Below are 17090 nucleotides of genomic sequence, written 5' to 3'. Positions count from 1 at the left end.
TAACCTGAATTGAGGGGTAAAAATCTCTATAATATATTAGATCGGCTTGCTTATTTGACAGATCAAATAATATACAGTGGAATGCCAATTATCCAGAGTGAACTTTGCAAGGCCAAGTTCGGATAATTAGAAATCTGAATAATTGAAAAATTAAAAAGGTTTATCATACGTACTAGAAAATCTCATTCTAATGTTTAATGTTTTTACAAACTTAATAAAAAGAAGAAACATAAAAAAATAAATATATTTCAGTAAAATTCAAAAGATACTAATAACATAATAATAATAGTTTTATTCTCATCTTTTACAAGGTACATATACCGAGCAAGCCAGAAGTCGCTATCCATTCTTGCTTGTGATCTTCCCTTCAATTTTAAATTATCACATTTTGTTTATCAGACAGTTATTGATACAAACATCAGAATTCATTGCTATTCAATCAAACATCTGTTTGATTGAAAAAGATGGTTATAATTTAATAATATATGTGTGGAATAATCATTTCAATACTGTTCCATCAACTTGGTAGGCTGTCTAAAATTTACACAAACCTTTTTGAGAAAAATGCTTCTGCAGTGTACTGCCCCAGGTCAGGTAGGGCATTATGAATTGATGAAACTAAGCTTAAAGTTTTACAAGGGATTATCCAGAACCCTAAAAAGTTTTCTAGTAGACTATTTTTCGAACAGAGTATTTCTAGAACTTCATTTGGAGGATTTTAGAGGCTAAATTTATTTAAAGGCAAAATTTAAACATTACATACCTTGTCTCATACGTGGCCTATTGGAAGATGATCCTGGTTGTAGGCTTCAATTTTACAAGGCAATGTTAAATGAAATAAGAGTTAATGTTAAATGATAATGTGTTGTTTTCTAAGATAATTTGGAGTGATAAGGCAACTTTCAAATTAACAGCCCACATCAACAGACACGACTGTACCTATTGGTATTCGAAGAACTATAGAATTGTTTTTGAGAGGTAGCTAAATCAACCTGGTGTTAACATTTGGAGTGGTGTCTAATGTCGTGGAATAATTAGGTTTTAGTTTTATAATGGAATAGTAACTGGAGAGAAGCACCTAGAAATGTTGGCAACCCTTAGTATTTCTGGGGTTACAAATGAACTATGACAACTTCAGCTTATTTTACATTCAACATGATGGAGCCCATCCTCATTACCCAACAGATGTGCAAAACCACATTGATGAGTTTTTGGTAGAAAAGTTATTGGATGGTTAGAGCCAATAGAAATGCCATCCAGATCTCCAGACCTTACACCCGTGGATTTTTTTTTGGGGAATTGTTAAAGATCAAGTCTATGCTATACAACCACAAAGAATTGAGGATTTGAAATATACTATTTAAAACACTTTTGAAGAAATAGATTCCAATACATGACTGTGCAAACAAGTATGCTTAAAGCATCCCAGGTCATCTGCAGAAATGTATTGACGAAGATGGAACACAATTTGAGAAACAATGTAATAAATAATAATGTAGCTTCAATAAAGTGTTAGAATTAGCTATGAATTCAATTAGTTTTTGTTTTGTATTCAAATAATAACCTTTATGATGGGTAGTGACTTTTAGCCCTCTCGGTATATTTCATATGAAATTACATTGTAACTTAATAACTATTCTTGATAACTTAAAATAAAATAAACAGACTTATATAGACATAAATAAAATATACACAGTTATATGGAAATATATATGTATAGTAATATATATAGCACTATTACAATAACAATGAAAGAAAATTACCTAACATATTCTTGATATATTACGATAATTTTTAGATTGTAAAAGATTGAGAATTAGGTACTCCCTAAGAAATATTTTATGGTAGTTACTAACTTTATAACATAGCAAATGTGAAAATTGGAATTAATAAATAATTGACTGTTTACACTGGATGTTATTATATAATTATGCAACTTTTCGAAAGATAGAAAAAAGTAGAAATAATAGTGGTGTAAAATGATTTATGGTATGTAGTATGATGATTTGGAATTCTGGATATGTATTTAGTTACTTCATTCATTTTAATGTATTTGAATTTCTTTTTTTCTGGATGATATGATATCCACACATAAGCTTGAACCTTGTGCATGTAATATGGAAATGGAATTTTCTAGTGTATGAAAAATGTCATAACTGATTGGAATTCAAAGCTGGACCCTTCAGATGAAAGGTTGAGATACTATCACCCTGCCATGGAGATTGGCTTTATTATGCTTATCTTAATCTTACTTATACTTAATTAATTACTTTATTTACGAATATTCACAATATATCTTATTTATACTTATAATATATATAATTCTTTGATAAATTAGCTTCTATTGAAAAGAAACTTTCAGAATAAACCTCTTTTAAAAAGCCATTTTTTTAATGACGATTTAAATTTTGTGATTATTTTTAGTGGTTTAACATCTGCAGGAGGATTTCACTGAAAATTTGAGGTGCAATAAAAAGATAAAATCTACGAAAAATTTCTTTGTTTGGTTTGGACAGTTTGGTGCTGTATTTTTGCATAACATACACACAATGTAATAAAAAATGGATACAGTAATGCGTTACAAATAATCCAATTAATAGAAATTTTCTTATCTAATAGTTAGAAATTATAAAAATTATCTGAAAGAAATAAAATTTGCTATCTTACTTTTTTTTTATAAAAAATGTCATTTAAAAACCAGTTCAGAGTGATTGACAAACATTCATGAGCTTCTTTATAATGTCTCTTCTCTTCAAGGGACATTATTACACCGTAATTCATCCTTGACCTAATTTATTTATTCCAATGCAGGAGTTATCAGGAGTTAATTTTATAATTTGTTTAAATGAGACTTAGTTAGATTTACTTACGTTACTCCTGAGGTTAATCCAAGTTAATTCTTCCCCCATTTATTTTGTTTTTTTCAGGCAGAAAATTGCATTAGCATTTCAGGAAAAATATATTTTTAATTCTTAGATTGTTACTTAACGTTTGAAAAAAATTAATTTAAAACATGCAAATAAATATTTTTATATTTAAATTTTTAATTTAAAAACGTGCAAAAAAGTCCAAAACTTTATTTTAATATTAAATAAAAGAAAAGAATTTGCAATTTGAAATAATTAAATATAAATTAATGAAAGTGAAACTGAGATAATATTAATATTTGAAACATTGAGTACAAACATAACACAAATATTTATTGCATAGATAAAAAAACAGCAATATCTTCCAGAATTTTTTGAAACACTTCACTATCTCAACAGACAGGACAGATTATGAACTAGATAATAAGATGACCTTGTGCTACATGAATGAAAAAAATAAAATAAAAAACCCCAGTAAACAAAAAACGTTAATAAAAATAAATTTTCTGTTAAAGCAAAGTTTTATTTGAATAGAATTTTAGAGTTTTTAACTAGTGTATTAATTTTTTTAAATTGTTTAGCATAGATGTAAGCAGTCTTGATAGTTGGACATCCAGAAACTCAGCATTCAGATAATTGGCATCCCACTGCGGTTATTTGATATAAATAAAATTTATATCAAATTTTATTAAAATTTGATATATTAATTTAGGTGTGATTCATTCATAAAAATTCATATTAGTAATTAACAGTATTTAAAAATATAATAAATTACATAAAAATTTCAATAAATCAATAGAATTTTTTCAACATTGCATCTCATTAATTAATTTAATAAATATTTTTAAGGTATAATTTTATTTTAAAATAAGATTTAATTAAAATCCATGTTTTTATAGTTATTAGATATATATTTCCTTTATTTATAGAATTTCATGTATCATTTATGGATAAATGATGCATTGATCCATAATTTCATGGATCATGTATAATCTTATCAAATTTTAATTATTTTATTTGTTTTCAAATAGATTTTAAATGAAGATCAGATATTTACTCAGTATTATAATTCTCATGCTAATTATTTCATGGTAAGAAAGAGAATCACAAAATAAACCCACAGATAGAAACTTTACCTAAGAAAACCACACTTATATACCCAATCTTTATACAGAACAAGTATGGTAGTAGACCAGTAAAATCCCTTAGGATCTACTCAGTTGAAGAAGAGATAGATAATAAGAACTGAGAAAGCTAAAGAAAAGAGATAATTAAACACGTACATCATACCATGATACCTTTGGGAATTAAGACCAATTTACCATTGTAATTTAGCATATTTATATTACAGTTGTGTTCTTTATTTACATCATTATATGTGTATAATTATTAAATCAAATTAAATTAAATTTCTTGATGAATTAATTCACCACAGAAGCTTACAGAGAAGCTTGTACGTCAGATATGAAAATGGAATTTTGTATCCTATGAAATAACTCTGACGAGGATTCAAACCTGAAACCCCTGGATGAAAGGCCAACATGCTACCACTCCACCACAGAGATCGGCAAATTTTACATATAATAATTATTCATACTACTAACAATAATTTTTTTTCTTTCCATTATATTTATAATTTTATTTTTATTATTTTGCTTTCCATGGTGTAAAATAATATTCAATTTTATTTTAATGTAGTAAGTAGCTGAAATGGCAATACTTATTTCACATAATTTCTATGAAGCTTCCAAAAGTCACGGAAGAAGTTGTACAGTCTCTGTACCAACTATGAGTCGTTTACTTGAAATTTTACCTTTTGGGTTGATTTCTAATTCAGATCTCTCCCATTTATTACATCTCTCCCTGTATTTTATATTAAAAAAAAAAAGGTTGTATTGTTTTAATGAGTAGTGTATACCTTATCGATACTAATCCAGAATTCAATTCAAGAATTGTAATTGAAAGATTTACTTTCTAGATTCATTTAACAGTGAATTTTTGCAAAGATTTATTTAGAACATATTGAGATAAGAACGTTTCATTATTGTTTTTGTATTCCATGGTTTTTTTACACCTAAATGGTTTTTAATACTGTAAGTATTTTGTGATTCCATCCCTGGAATACTATGTTCTGTAAGTTTGTAGGAGTCCCAAACAACTAAAGCTGGACAAAGTTTTGAATCATTAATTATTCTATTTTGTCATAAGTTTTCATATTAATATTAACTTCATTACATTTTCTGGAAGATTCCACCTGAAGTCAAATAACTTATATACTTTTTCTAGGTTTCAACGATTACTGATGTATAAAATAAACTTTTTCTATATATTTTTTTTTATAGATTACTGATCTATAAATAGAATGTTTATATCACCCTCAATTTAATAGAAATTGCTTATTAAAGGTCTACAAAAGTTAATATAACGAATATTATGGAATGTTATATATTTACATCAAAATATCTTAGCAGATAGTAGTTTTCCTTTTGAAGGTAGAATCAAATACATCTCAAAGTAAAGTCCCAGCAGTAATCAGCTAGCACATTAATACTCTATTTTCCTTAGTTATGGTTTTCTAATACTGAAATATTTTGGCCAAAATTTTCATCGTGTTCATCAATTACTACCAAGGTTTGGCAGGAAGAAATCCAGATGCGATTGCAGAAAATGGACTTTTAGTGACATATTACATCCCATAGCTCTGTACGAATTTATCAGTTTATCAACAATATCATGGTAATTTTTTGATTTATTGACACCCAGAAAATCTTCACAAGTGTCTTTAAATGCTGTCCAATTGTTCAGTTATACATTGGTCAACGCAGAGTTCATCTCTGATCTATTCCCTAATGAGCAGGCAAAACTCCCTTCTTTAATCTTTGCTTCACTTACTTTGGGAAGTTCTGCCTTATGTACAGAATCCTTGACTGTCCTTCATAGCTTTTACAAGAATTTTTATTAATCCCGCTTTGATATGAAGGGGTGGTAAAAATATTTTTTCTGGTTTAACTAGTCTCATGGATAATGTTTTTTTATCACCAGGAGTTAAGCACTTACGTTTCTTCCACTTTTTTACTACATAATGCTTATCCACTAGCACTAGATAGGGAATCTTGGAGAGCTGCATCAAACCAGTCAAATGACTGAAGACAAAAAAAAAAAATGCTTATCCCTAGTTGAGCTGTCCCATTCATAAATAAAACAAGAATATTTTGTATAACCTAACATCACAGCTAGCAAAAGAGCTATTACTTTTAAAACTACTCACATTCCAACTATGCCTTTTATAACTTACTTTTTCAATAACAGTTTAAATAACATCACACATTTCTTTTCTATTAATTCCATAACAAATTGGACAGAAAGACGTTTATTACTACTGTGAAGCAGCACTGCTTTTAAGCTATTCTTGGAGGCATCAATGAAAAGGCACCATTCCTCAGATTTGTTAACTTACCTTAAATATAACATATGTTCATCGATAATTGTACAGTAAATTAATCAATTTTCTTCAGCAAAAAATTGAGAAAAAGTTTTTTTTTATCGATTTCGATAGCAGAAGATTTTTCACAAGTGGATTTCAATCTTGCAATCTTAAGCCTAAAAGTTCAGTTTATGAACAGTTCATCTTTGTTATGACTTAAGTTACTGTTTCATGGTTAACTACAGATTAATAGAGTTAAAAATATTTACTTAGCACAAAATATAAAGTAATCGTGTAAAATAAATACATATATAATCGTGCATCAACAATTTTCAAAATTTAAATTTAGTAATTTTTCAAAAACATAAGATAATAGAAAAGTTCTGATTTCAGATTCATTTTTTTAAATTAATGAACAGATTTGTTTCATGCATCAAATGTTAAGAAATAAAAATTGTTATCAGTATTACAGATATTTTCTTGTAATTCTGTTCGAAAGTATTCTACATGGGTAATATAATCCAATGTTTGTTGAATTGTTGCTTTTTTCATCTCGTAATCCTAGTTTATTTTATCAGATATGTACAGCATACCTGATATACAACAATCACCAATAAATAGCCATCCCTATGGTGAACAGCACAAAGGGATCTTTTCTATAACTAAATTTTGTCATAGAAGAAAAAGATTAAGATTGCATTTTAATACCCTTGGTGTGGTAATGGATTAAAACATGCTGAATTTGGTAATTTCTATTTCTTGTCATTTTCAATAATTTATTACATCTTTGGTATTTTAGGAGTAATTCAGAAGTTTTATTTTATTCAATAAATACTTCAGTCATTAAGCTTGTTGTCTAGCTACTGGACAGAAAACAAGAGTTCTGGAGTCATTTTACAGCCAGCTCGTTTTCTACTAAACTACAGCAAGGATTCCTGGATCTCAAGGATCCAGTATTTTTAGAATCAAATAATAAATTCATACACTCATATTACCAAAAATGGGGAAGAAGGGATTAAGGACAAGAAAACAGGGTGGCTGATGAGAAAAAAGAATCTAGTCATGAAGGAACCAGAGTATATAATAAACTTTCCAAAGATGACCAGCTCACCCATACTCCATCAGGTCACTTTTACCCATATCAGAACAGTACATTACTAATCCATAGTTTTATCTACATCATCTTAAACAAACAGTGTATTTCTACAAAATGTCTGTGAATTAAAGAGCTAGCTATCTGATTTGAGAATTAGATTTCCTGTAGGAGTAACTTTGTCCATACTTTGGGTGGCATACAGAAGAATCCATCTAATGTATAAACAATTAATCAAGACCGTCACTTAATAGATAACCCCTAATAAAAGTTAACTACTTGTTAATTAGATTGTTTTCTACATATCTGATATCAAAGTTATACACCTTCTGATTGTATATAAGTTTCATAACAACTTTTTAGTTTGTTCTTGTTCATCTCAGGTTGATCATTTTAAAAACAGTACTCTTAATTGAACCCGATGATTGAAATTCTAGGATAAACAAACATTTTCATACTTTTGTTAGTTATTATTATATAACTTTTACTGGATTTTATTTAACCTCCAGACATAAAACAGCTATTATGTTAGATAATTTGTGATGATTATAACCTAACCTAACTGACTGTATGAAAATTATATATTGAAAGAAAATACAATAAGCTGCCCAATGAGATTAGCTTGTAAATTTAAAATATTCTTTAATGAAAATTTTTCACTTATTTTTGAAAGATTTTCCCTGATGAATGGGAGGTAATGTGTAAAAGCTAGCCAACCTATATAACAGAGTGATTGTATCTTTTAACCAGAATGATTTAAATCATAGATGAACTTGACACTTTTCACTTGCCACCAAAATTCATTTCAATCTTAAAATAATGATAACTATAAGGGCATGTTATTGATGAAGAGGGAATGTAATTATTTTCTATACAATCATGAGGCTATGCCAATTTCCAGTCTATTAGAATTCCCCAGCAAAACTGTTTGTTGATCTGCTGCCTTTATTCAATCACTGATGTTGGCTGGTTCATAGGTATTGTTATGCTTCTTTTAAGAAAGAATGCATTATATATTTTCCCTCTGCCTAATAAGGAAATAAAATAAAATATAGTTTATTATTTACTATAGTTAGGGGAATATTTACTTATTTTTATTTCAGTCAATCTTTTCTAATATTTATTAAGATATTCACGAAGCACTAATCACAACTGCTTTATCTGAAAATAATTAAATTTGTTTGAATAATTAATTCGTAACTTGCAGCTATTAACTGCAGAGATCATAGTGCAGATGTCTTTCATAGGTTATAGTAGCCACTCCATTTTACATGTTAATGTACAACAGTGATAACAACACTATCTTAAGCTAAGTAAAGAAAGTGATAGGAAATCACTTCATTCTTAATTCTCTTAGTATATCTGACATGAGATGCTCAATATTCTTGATAATGTTTGGAATCTTCCCAATTATCTAGTATTTTATACAGTTGTTTAGTGTTTTATACAAGTAATACGGACTTAATATATATACAGTGTATATTTTGTTACACATTTTTGTGAATTCTACTGTTTTGTTATTTAATTTGAATTAAATCAATGAATTCATGTTAAATGTTAAAAATATGTTTTTACCTTTATTTTAATTCATTCTCTTTAAGATGAATAAATTTTTGTAAGTATCAGTATCATTAGTTACCTTTTCCGTAAACAATACTGAGTTTTAAGTCCTTCCAGGTAAGAGAATGATTTATCAGTATTTATTATAATCGATATAGACCAGTATAATAAATGTCCCTCTCTCTTCTTAGTTAATTTAAACAAACAAAACATCTCCCTATAGTCTGACTTTGAATTCATTAACTTCATTAAGTTAACTCATAGTCTGTAAGAGGGTTGTTTTGTTTGTTTAAAGTATCAGAGAAGGGATAAGAAAGCTTATAATACTGTTACATTGATTATAACAAGTACGATAAGTATTATTTTATTAACTAAAAGAATTTTGTTAATGTTATAATGGCTATTTTATGAATTAGTTTTTATTTTTTAATATTTGACGTGATATAATTTTTTTTATTAGTATTAGTATTTGAAAAGTAATTGTTGATGGATGTATACCTTCAAAATCATAATATTATTTTAAAGAGTAGGGAATGAATTAAAAAATAATATCATATAGATATATGATTTAGGCGAAATCTTTGATTGGATAAAGATATACATTTTTATTTTATTATTAATATTTTTAATAGTACTAATGCTGTGGTTATTATACTAAAATAATTGCTAATATCATACAGTGAAACGATATTTAATATTGTTTATTAAAAATAAACAGAAAATTATTGATCAAATATGGTCGTGGTCAGGTTAATATTTTATCCTTACTTTTCAACCTTCAAATTCTAGGAGAAATTTCAGAACAATCAGTTGAAAGATACAGTTTACCATCATTACTATGATGTATATTTACAGTACTTTTTTTTTACTTAAAAAATAATTATAATTATACTTGTGTTCTTTCCTCTAATTTATTTTTATATTTTACTAGCTCCTGGCAGTGGTTCGCCATTGATAGATTTGAATATATATTAACTTGAGATTAAATGAACTCAAATGAAAGTTTGATAAAACAATAAAAAACTGAACATTACAAAACTTTACAAAATTTAAGCTTTCTCCTTTTTCCATCTTCCCTTTTCTGCATTTTCTATTTTTCCTTTTTTTACTTTTCCCTTCTTCATTTCTTCCCTTTTCCCCTATTTTTCTATATTCCTTTTTCCATTTTAACAAAAATATTTCTTTCCATGTAAGTAACACATATTCTGAATATGAGCCCGATTGGACCATAAGTACAATTTTTTGAAATATCTTGACCCCAACACACCTAGCGGGTTCAAACTAATTCAGAAACCTTTACGGGCGTGTGCACAACCTACCAAAATTTCATCGCAATCGAATGAATGGTACAGGAATGCACAGAGGACAAACAAAAAAACATTCATTTATATTTAAGATTTCTTGCACATCAAGTGACGGCAACACTATGATTTTTTTTGTGGAGTCTCTTTACAATGTCTTTTTCTTTTGTTAGATATCAAAAAAATTAACTTCTCTGCATATATAACAACATTATCTACCTGTTTTCTTTTTATATTAAATTTTATGTACTTGCTGCGTGGTGCTGAAATGTTATTCTTGAGCAGCAGACTAAAAAACCAGTATTCCTGTTTGTTTGTCCCTTAAAAAGAAAATAGATCTTATTTATTTTTATTTAAAAAATTATACTACTCTAATTATTAATATATTTATTTCTATTTATAATATTATATATCTTGTGTAACAATTAAACCAACAGAGTTGAATCGTTAACCTAGAATAATACTACATTTTAAAAAAAATATTTTAAAAAAATAACCAACTACTTAAACTTTTCTTAAACAAAATTAGATAATGAAAAATCTGATGTGGACACCACATGAGTTCATTGTTCGCCTATTAAATTACGTACACACATTTTTTCTGCACTTCACTTGAACTTATTTCATTTGAAAGTTAGATACGATCCTCCAATTCTTTAATAAAGTGGACAGTCACACAATTGCTGAAGTATTAGTTTTTATTAATAAAAAATATTTATACAATTATTAATTCAACAATCTTACATGAAATATTAGGATAGAGTAAAAGTCTGTTTATTACTCGTATAATTAGATCAGTATTATTCATATCTTCATGAGTTACTGATTGAAAGTTTTAGATTTCTGGTGTATCGTATAAACAAAAGTTCATAATAATTAAATTATTCCGTTTAGTGAACTCCTGTAAACCAATTACAAATGTTAATTTTGAACTAATAGCGTAAAATATTCAGGTTTTATTATTGGATTATTTGGTGAATAATCAAAAATGAAAAAAATCATTCATACAGGAAACAGAAAGATAACATGTAGAAATATATCTCAAAAAATGACAAGATGAATATTAAGGAGAAGAAGATGTTAAGAACAAGGGAAGAATAAAAAGTTAAGAGAGGATTACAAATATAGAGAGAAAATTTGAAAACTATAGAACATGAACACAAATTAAGATCAAAAGAATTATATTAAACCAAGGAGCGATTAAATGATTGGCAACAAAAAACAAATAAACAAAATTATGATCAACTCCAACTTAGGGAAAATATTGTCCGACAATATCAGAAGAGTAATGAACTAAAAGATAAAAAGTTTCTGCAATTTATTAAAGATTGGGCAAGTATGCCTCAGTGTATTCTTGTGAGGGTCTATTTTTCAGTCTCTCTGTAGTTAACTTTAATATAGATAAAATTAAATAGAAATTCCAGAATAACTAAATAAAATTAAACAGAAATTAAAATGGAAAATCCAAAAATAATATGATTCTAAATTATAATTTTCAATTAATATTAAATAATCAGATATTTCACCAAATCTATTACATATTTATATAATGCCTATTAAAATACATTTACACATTTTGCAAAGAATATAAAATTTTATTTCACTAATAATTTTTTTCATTTTTTTTTTATTATCATTGAATTATTATTTATTGTACATTTTTTTTACAATCACCAGTTAATAATTATTAAATCAATATATTTAAATTAAAAAAAAAGAAAACTTAGGAAAAAAAAATAAAAAAACAAAAGGAGATAAGTCTGATTTGAACTGATGTGCCTATCCTTAAGATCAAAATATTTCATTAATTAAAATTTTAATGCGATCAAAAAGGGAGGTGCACAACTAGATTTACAACAGTCCTAAATCCAAAATTTCAACGTCCTACATCTAATTGTTTTTGAATTACACGAGATACATTCAAACATACATATGTACCTACAGACATCATGCTGAAACTAGTCAGTATGGATTCAGGGGTGGTCAAGTGGATAATAATGATGAAATATGAAAACTGCAATGTTTCGCAATCACAATACTTCCTTTACTTCGTACAAGAAAGTAAAAATAGGGATTTGTTTAAAAAAAAAACAAATAAATAATAACTAAAAAGCAATCAATTTAAAGTATGAATAAACAAGTAAAATAGAGAAGAAATAAAAGGAAAATTGGTAAATTTTGTTAATCTCCATGGTAGAGTGTTAGCATCTTGACCTTTCATTAGAGGGTCCCATTTTTGAATCCCCCAATAAGTCATGGCATTTTTCATACTAGAAAATTCAATTTCCATATTCCCACATTCAAGCATTCTTTCGGGAATTAAATCATCAAGTAAAAAAAAAAATTCTCTCAAACTTGATGTAATCTTGTTTCTTGAAATTAAGTGGAAAAGGGAATCTTTTGTTTCTAGGAATGTTGAATTTTCTAAAGAATGCATTTTAAAATAACTGGAGTATGAATAAATTATGTTTATTTCTGAAATAGAAATAAAAATATAAAATATATATATACATATATACACACATATATGTGTATATATATATATATATATATATATATATATGTAATTAGTGTAAAGATTTCTCTGGAGTTTGGAGAAGAACTCGAATAGGTAGATCATTACATATATCTTGGCCAATGGATGTCAACTGAGGGTGATATAATCAAAGAAATTGAATGACGAGTTAAGTTAGGATGGCAGGCACTTGGGAGAATTAGCATTGTTTTCAAGAGCAAACTCCCCTTTTACCTTAAAAAGAAAGTTTTCGATCAATATATTCTGCCAGTCCTTACCTTTGGAGGTAAAATTTTGATTTTAATAGTTCAATTATTACAGAAGCTGCAAGTAGCATAAAGGAATATGGAATGATGTATGCTTAGAGTTACCAAACGGAATAGGAAGACCTGTAAATAGATCAGAGTAAAGAAAGTACATGGACATCATGAAAGTTAAAAATTAAAATGGCGGCGGGCAGGCCACTTAGCGAGAAGAATTGATGGCAAAAGACTAAATTAGCCGTTTAATATAGACCAATAGATGTTAAATGCCTGCGAAAAAGACCAAATGCTTGGATTGATGATGTTATCAACTACATTGGACTGAATTGGCAAAAGTTTGCACCAGACCACATTGTTAGATTTTATATACGTATATGTATATATGTATATATATATATATGTATAGATTAATATTATACATATATATATATATATATATATATGTATAATAATAATAATAATAATCTAAATTACAACTCACTTTCTAAATACTTGTTTACTTGCTGACCTCTATAGAAAAGAAAAATTGATTTATAGTCTTAAAAATATTTTCAGAAAGTATATTTCCAGATATTTAAAAAATAAAATGTGAATTTTTATATATGTATATTGTACAAAGTCATCCATAAAATGCTTTGAATTCATTTGTCTTTATACATAGATTATAATGTTAGTTTTAAGTATTTGTTATTAAATAAACAATTTGTACTTTTATCATCTATAATTCTTTGCCATATTGAAGATGTGAAAAAAGGATAGCATTAAACTTTTATCATAATATATTTTTTTTTTTTTACAGTTTGTAAGATCAACAGTTGGACCAACAAAAGGTGAAGATAACGTCTAATCTAACATCAAACAACAAAACATATAAAAATATGAAATATTATCACTGTTATTATTATTATTATTATTACTGTTACTATTGTTATTATTATAATTATTATTATTACTATTACTAGAAATGGCGGTAGAATAATATTGGAAAAGTGTAACTAACAACCAAAAATTAGTTCTAATGTGAACAATAAATATTTAGAAATTATTTTTAAAGAATTAACTATTACAAAAATTTTAGTTATTTAATTTTTTTTTCTATTATTCTTGTACTGATATAGGTGAACATTCTGGAGTTTATGGTTAATTGTATCCTGACCACCAAAGAACACTGTTAACTACTTTCTAGTTGTCAAATTGTTGTAAAAGTAACTTAGCTTTACTACGAAGTCAAACATTTGATTTCAAAAATTACCTATTCAACAGCTAATTTGTGACATTGATGTTACCATTAGACTAGCACTAGATCTAGTGGGTTAATTAAAAATAAAAAAATGCTGATTTCTCATATACCCTTGATTAAATTGCAAAAATCTTGAATAACTTTTTTAGAAATTTTTATATGAAACTTGTTAAGAAACGGATAGAAAAAGTAACTTTATAAGAAAAGGATAAATTTGAGGATTTTTAAAAATAAAAAACAGATTTTTTATTATCTTAAACATCAGTCTTTGCCATATAAAAATAATTTGTGACGTAAAAAAGATCAAATATACTAAATATTTATGGATGGTAAATTAACCAGGGCAAATTATCTTTGTAATCAAATGAGGAAATCACAAGAGGTTGAATAATATATTAGAAATTAAACCTAAAAAGTTTTCATACTTTAATTTTGTATTTTATTCAATGTGACATTGTAGGTTTCTATGGAATCCTTGATAGTCATATCAATCAGTTTCAAGGTGGCCCAAAAATATCCCTTAATAGGAATAGAAAGATTGATCTTATAAACAATTCTTTATGTATTTCACATGCTTAGTTAATAAAAACTAAAAATTAGTTGATGGGATAGAAGGTGTGAATGGAAGGAAAGGAATGAGAAGGAAGAAATTTCAAATAATGGATGGGATTATGGGTAAGGAAAAATATGCTGTAACAAAGAGGTTAGCAAAGAGTAGAATAAGATGGAGAGCAGCAGCCATGACAGGACCCGCCCTAATGGCAGAACACTATGAATAAATGAATGACATTTATACTATATTTATAATTTTCTTAAATTTTTTTTACAAAAGGAACCAACAGCTTCTAACAACATTTTTTAAAGACCAAATAGATACCTTAAGTAATATCTGGTATCCAGAAACATTTTTGTTGTTTTTCATGTAAAAAAATTAAAAACCATATTTTTTTAAAAATAAATTTAATCATCAGAATATGAACCTTCATGTTCTACAACTTTCTTCCATGGTTTATTAAGTTACAAATATCGTTTTTATAAAAATTGTTAAATAATTATTAAATAAATATATTTAAATTAAAAAAAGAAAAGTTAGAAAAAAAACAAAAGGAGATAAGTCTGATTTGAACCAATGTGCCTACCCTTTAAGTTCAAAATATTTCATTAATTAAAATTTAAATTTTAATTTCGAATGCAATCAAAAAGATAGGTGCACAACTAGATTTTACAACAGTCCTAAATCCAAAATTTCAATTATCCTACGTCTAATCGTTTTTGAATTATGCGAGATACATTCAAACATACATATATACCTACAGACGTCATGCTGAAACTATTATTAATCAAGATTTTTTTCTATCACAGAAAAAATCTTGAGACCTCTTCTCACAAATTTTTTTCATTGAATTGCTTGTTCGTTATGTGGTTATCCAGACCCAGGAACAAATGAAATTCTGCTGATGAGAGGTCTGGAAAAATCTCCTATTCAAGTTCCACTCTTTTGTTATGAACTCTTTACCACATGGGGGTCAACGGTTACCCTGAAGAAACATAACTACTTCACATTTTTACCAGTACTGGCTATATTTTTTTTGCTAAATTTCAGTGAATTCTTTCCAACTGATAACAGCACATGTTGGCAGTAATAAGTTTCCCACTCCTGTAAACTTCTGATATGAATGATGCCTATGGAAATCCAATGAACACATAGCAAAATTTTTCTTGGATTAATTATTTGCGGCAAAGAATGATTTGAAGGTAATCATTTGATGATCACTTGTTCAATTTCTTATAGTAGTTAATATTATTAGGTCAAATAAAGGTTTGGTTTTTGACTGAATAAGATGAAAAATGCATATTGAGCTGTTGTAGCTTGTTCTCAGGTGTAAAACTGTTGGGAGTCCATCCAATTAATTCCACCTCTTTAGTAATGAATAAAGATGTGGTCTTGCGGTTTCTTCATTAACATAAAATGGACTAACAAGTTCTCTGCAAATTGATTTCAAATTTATCTTTATTATAGCCCTCAAATACTCATCATTTAAGGAAAGATGTCTTCCAGATCAGGATGTATCCTCAAGGCTCTAATCACCTCAAGAAAAATTTTGAGACTAATTTTCAGCCGTTTATTCATTTCTTTACCGCATCTTCTCCGAATGCAATTAAATCTTTCATCTGTAATATATTAGAAATATGAATTCATACAATAAACACCCACAAATAATGTGTTTTTGGCTAACCTTATTGATAGTGCAAGAAAGAGCACAGTTTAATGTTTATTACTTAAAATATTATAGCTGAATGACTCGGAGGTATCTAATAATTTGAGTTATACATCATATATACAAATCAATTGTCAACTGAAAAAATACTAAGAATTTTGACAAAAAAAAGTTGGCAAGGACTTCTCTAAATATCAAATAGAACAAGTTCTATTTTCTGAAGAAGCAAAGAGGCTGTATTGTCCTTACTTTAACGTAAAAAATTTATCAAAGAAATACCTGAAAATTTTAAATCTTGCTACATCTTTATGCCATTAAAAAAAGATTAATAACTTACTGTAAAGATGAAATAAATAATAAAGATGAAACAGTTTTTTTTATTTCCAACTTTTGAACAAGAACAAATAGGAAGTTAATGATTTATTTCTTCTTTGTCCTCCAAGTTATTTATAAAAGGTACTAAAATAGTTACCCCAATTAAAGATAATATCTTTTTTACACAGATAATAAATATTAAAATAACATTCTGTTTCATTCTGTTTAAAACATTTTTAAATAACTAGTTACTTAAGCTATTTATATTTTATTCATGAAAATAATTCACACAG

General features: G+C 27.1%; 1 protein-coding gene across 3 annotated transcripts in view; it reads left to right on the top strand.

Moving 5' to 3' along the window:
• Positions 1–16826, top strand: part of LOC142333791 (calcitonin gene-related peptide type 1 receptor-like) — a 980405-nt gene extending 963579 nt beyond the window's left edge. For all 3 annotated transcript variants that reach the window (XM_075381308.1, XM_075381307.1, XM_075381306.1), the window contains exon 12: positions 13823–16826. In XM_075381308.1, coding sequence (XP_075237423.1) covers positions 13823–13870 — 48 coding nt within the window. In that variant the 3' untranslated portion in view covers positions 13871–16826. The remainder of the gene's footprint in view (positions 1–13822) is intronic.
• Positions 16827–17090: the final 264 nt, after the last annotated feature.

The sequence above is a fragment of the Lycorma delicatula genome, chromosome 13 (assembly GCF_047948215.1).
Source record: "Lycorma delicatula isolate Av1 chromosome 13, ASM4794821v1, whole genome shotgun sequence".
Lineage (NCBI taxonomy): Eukaryota > Metazoa > Arthropoda > Insecta > Hemiptera > Fulgoridae > Lycorma > Lycorma delicatula.
The sequence above is the reverse complement of the archived record's forward strand: the minus strand, read 5'-3'. Positions and strand labels throughout refer to the sequence as shown.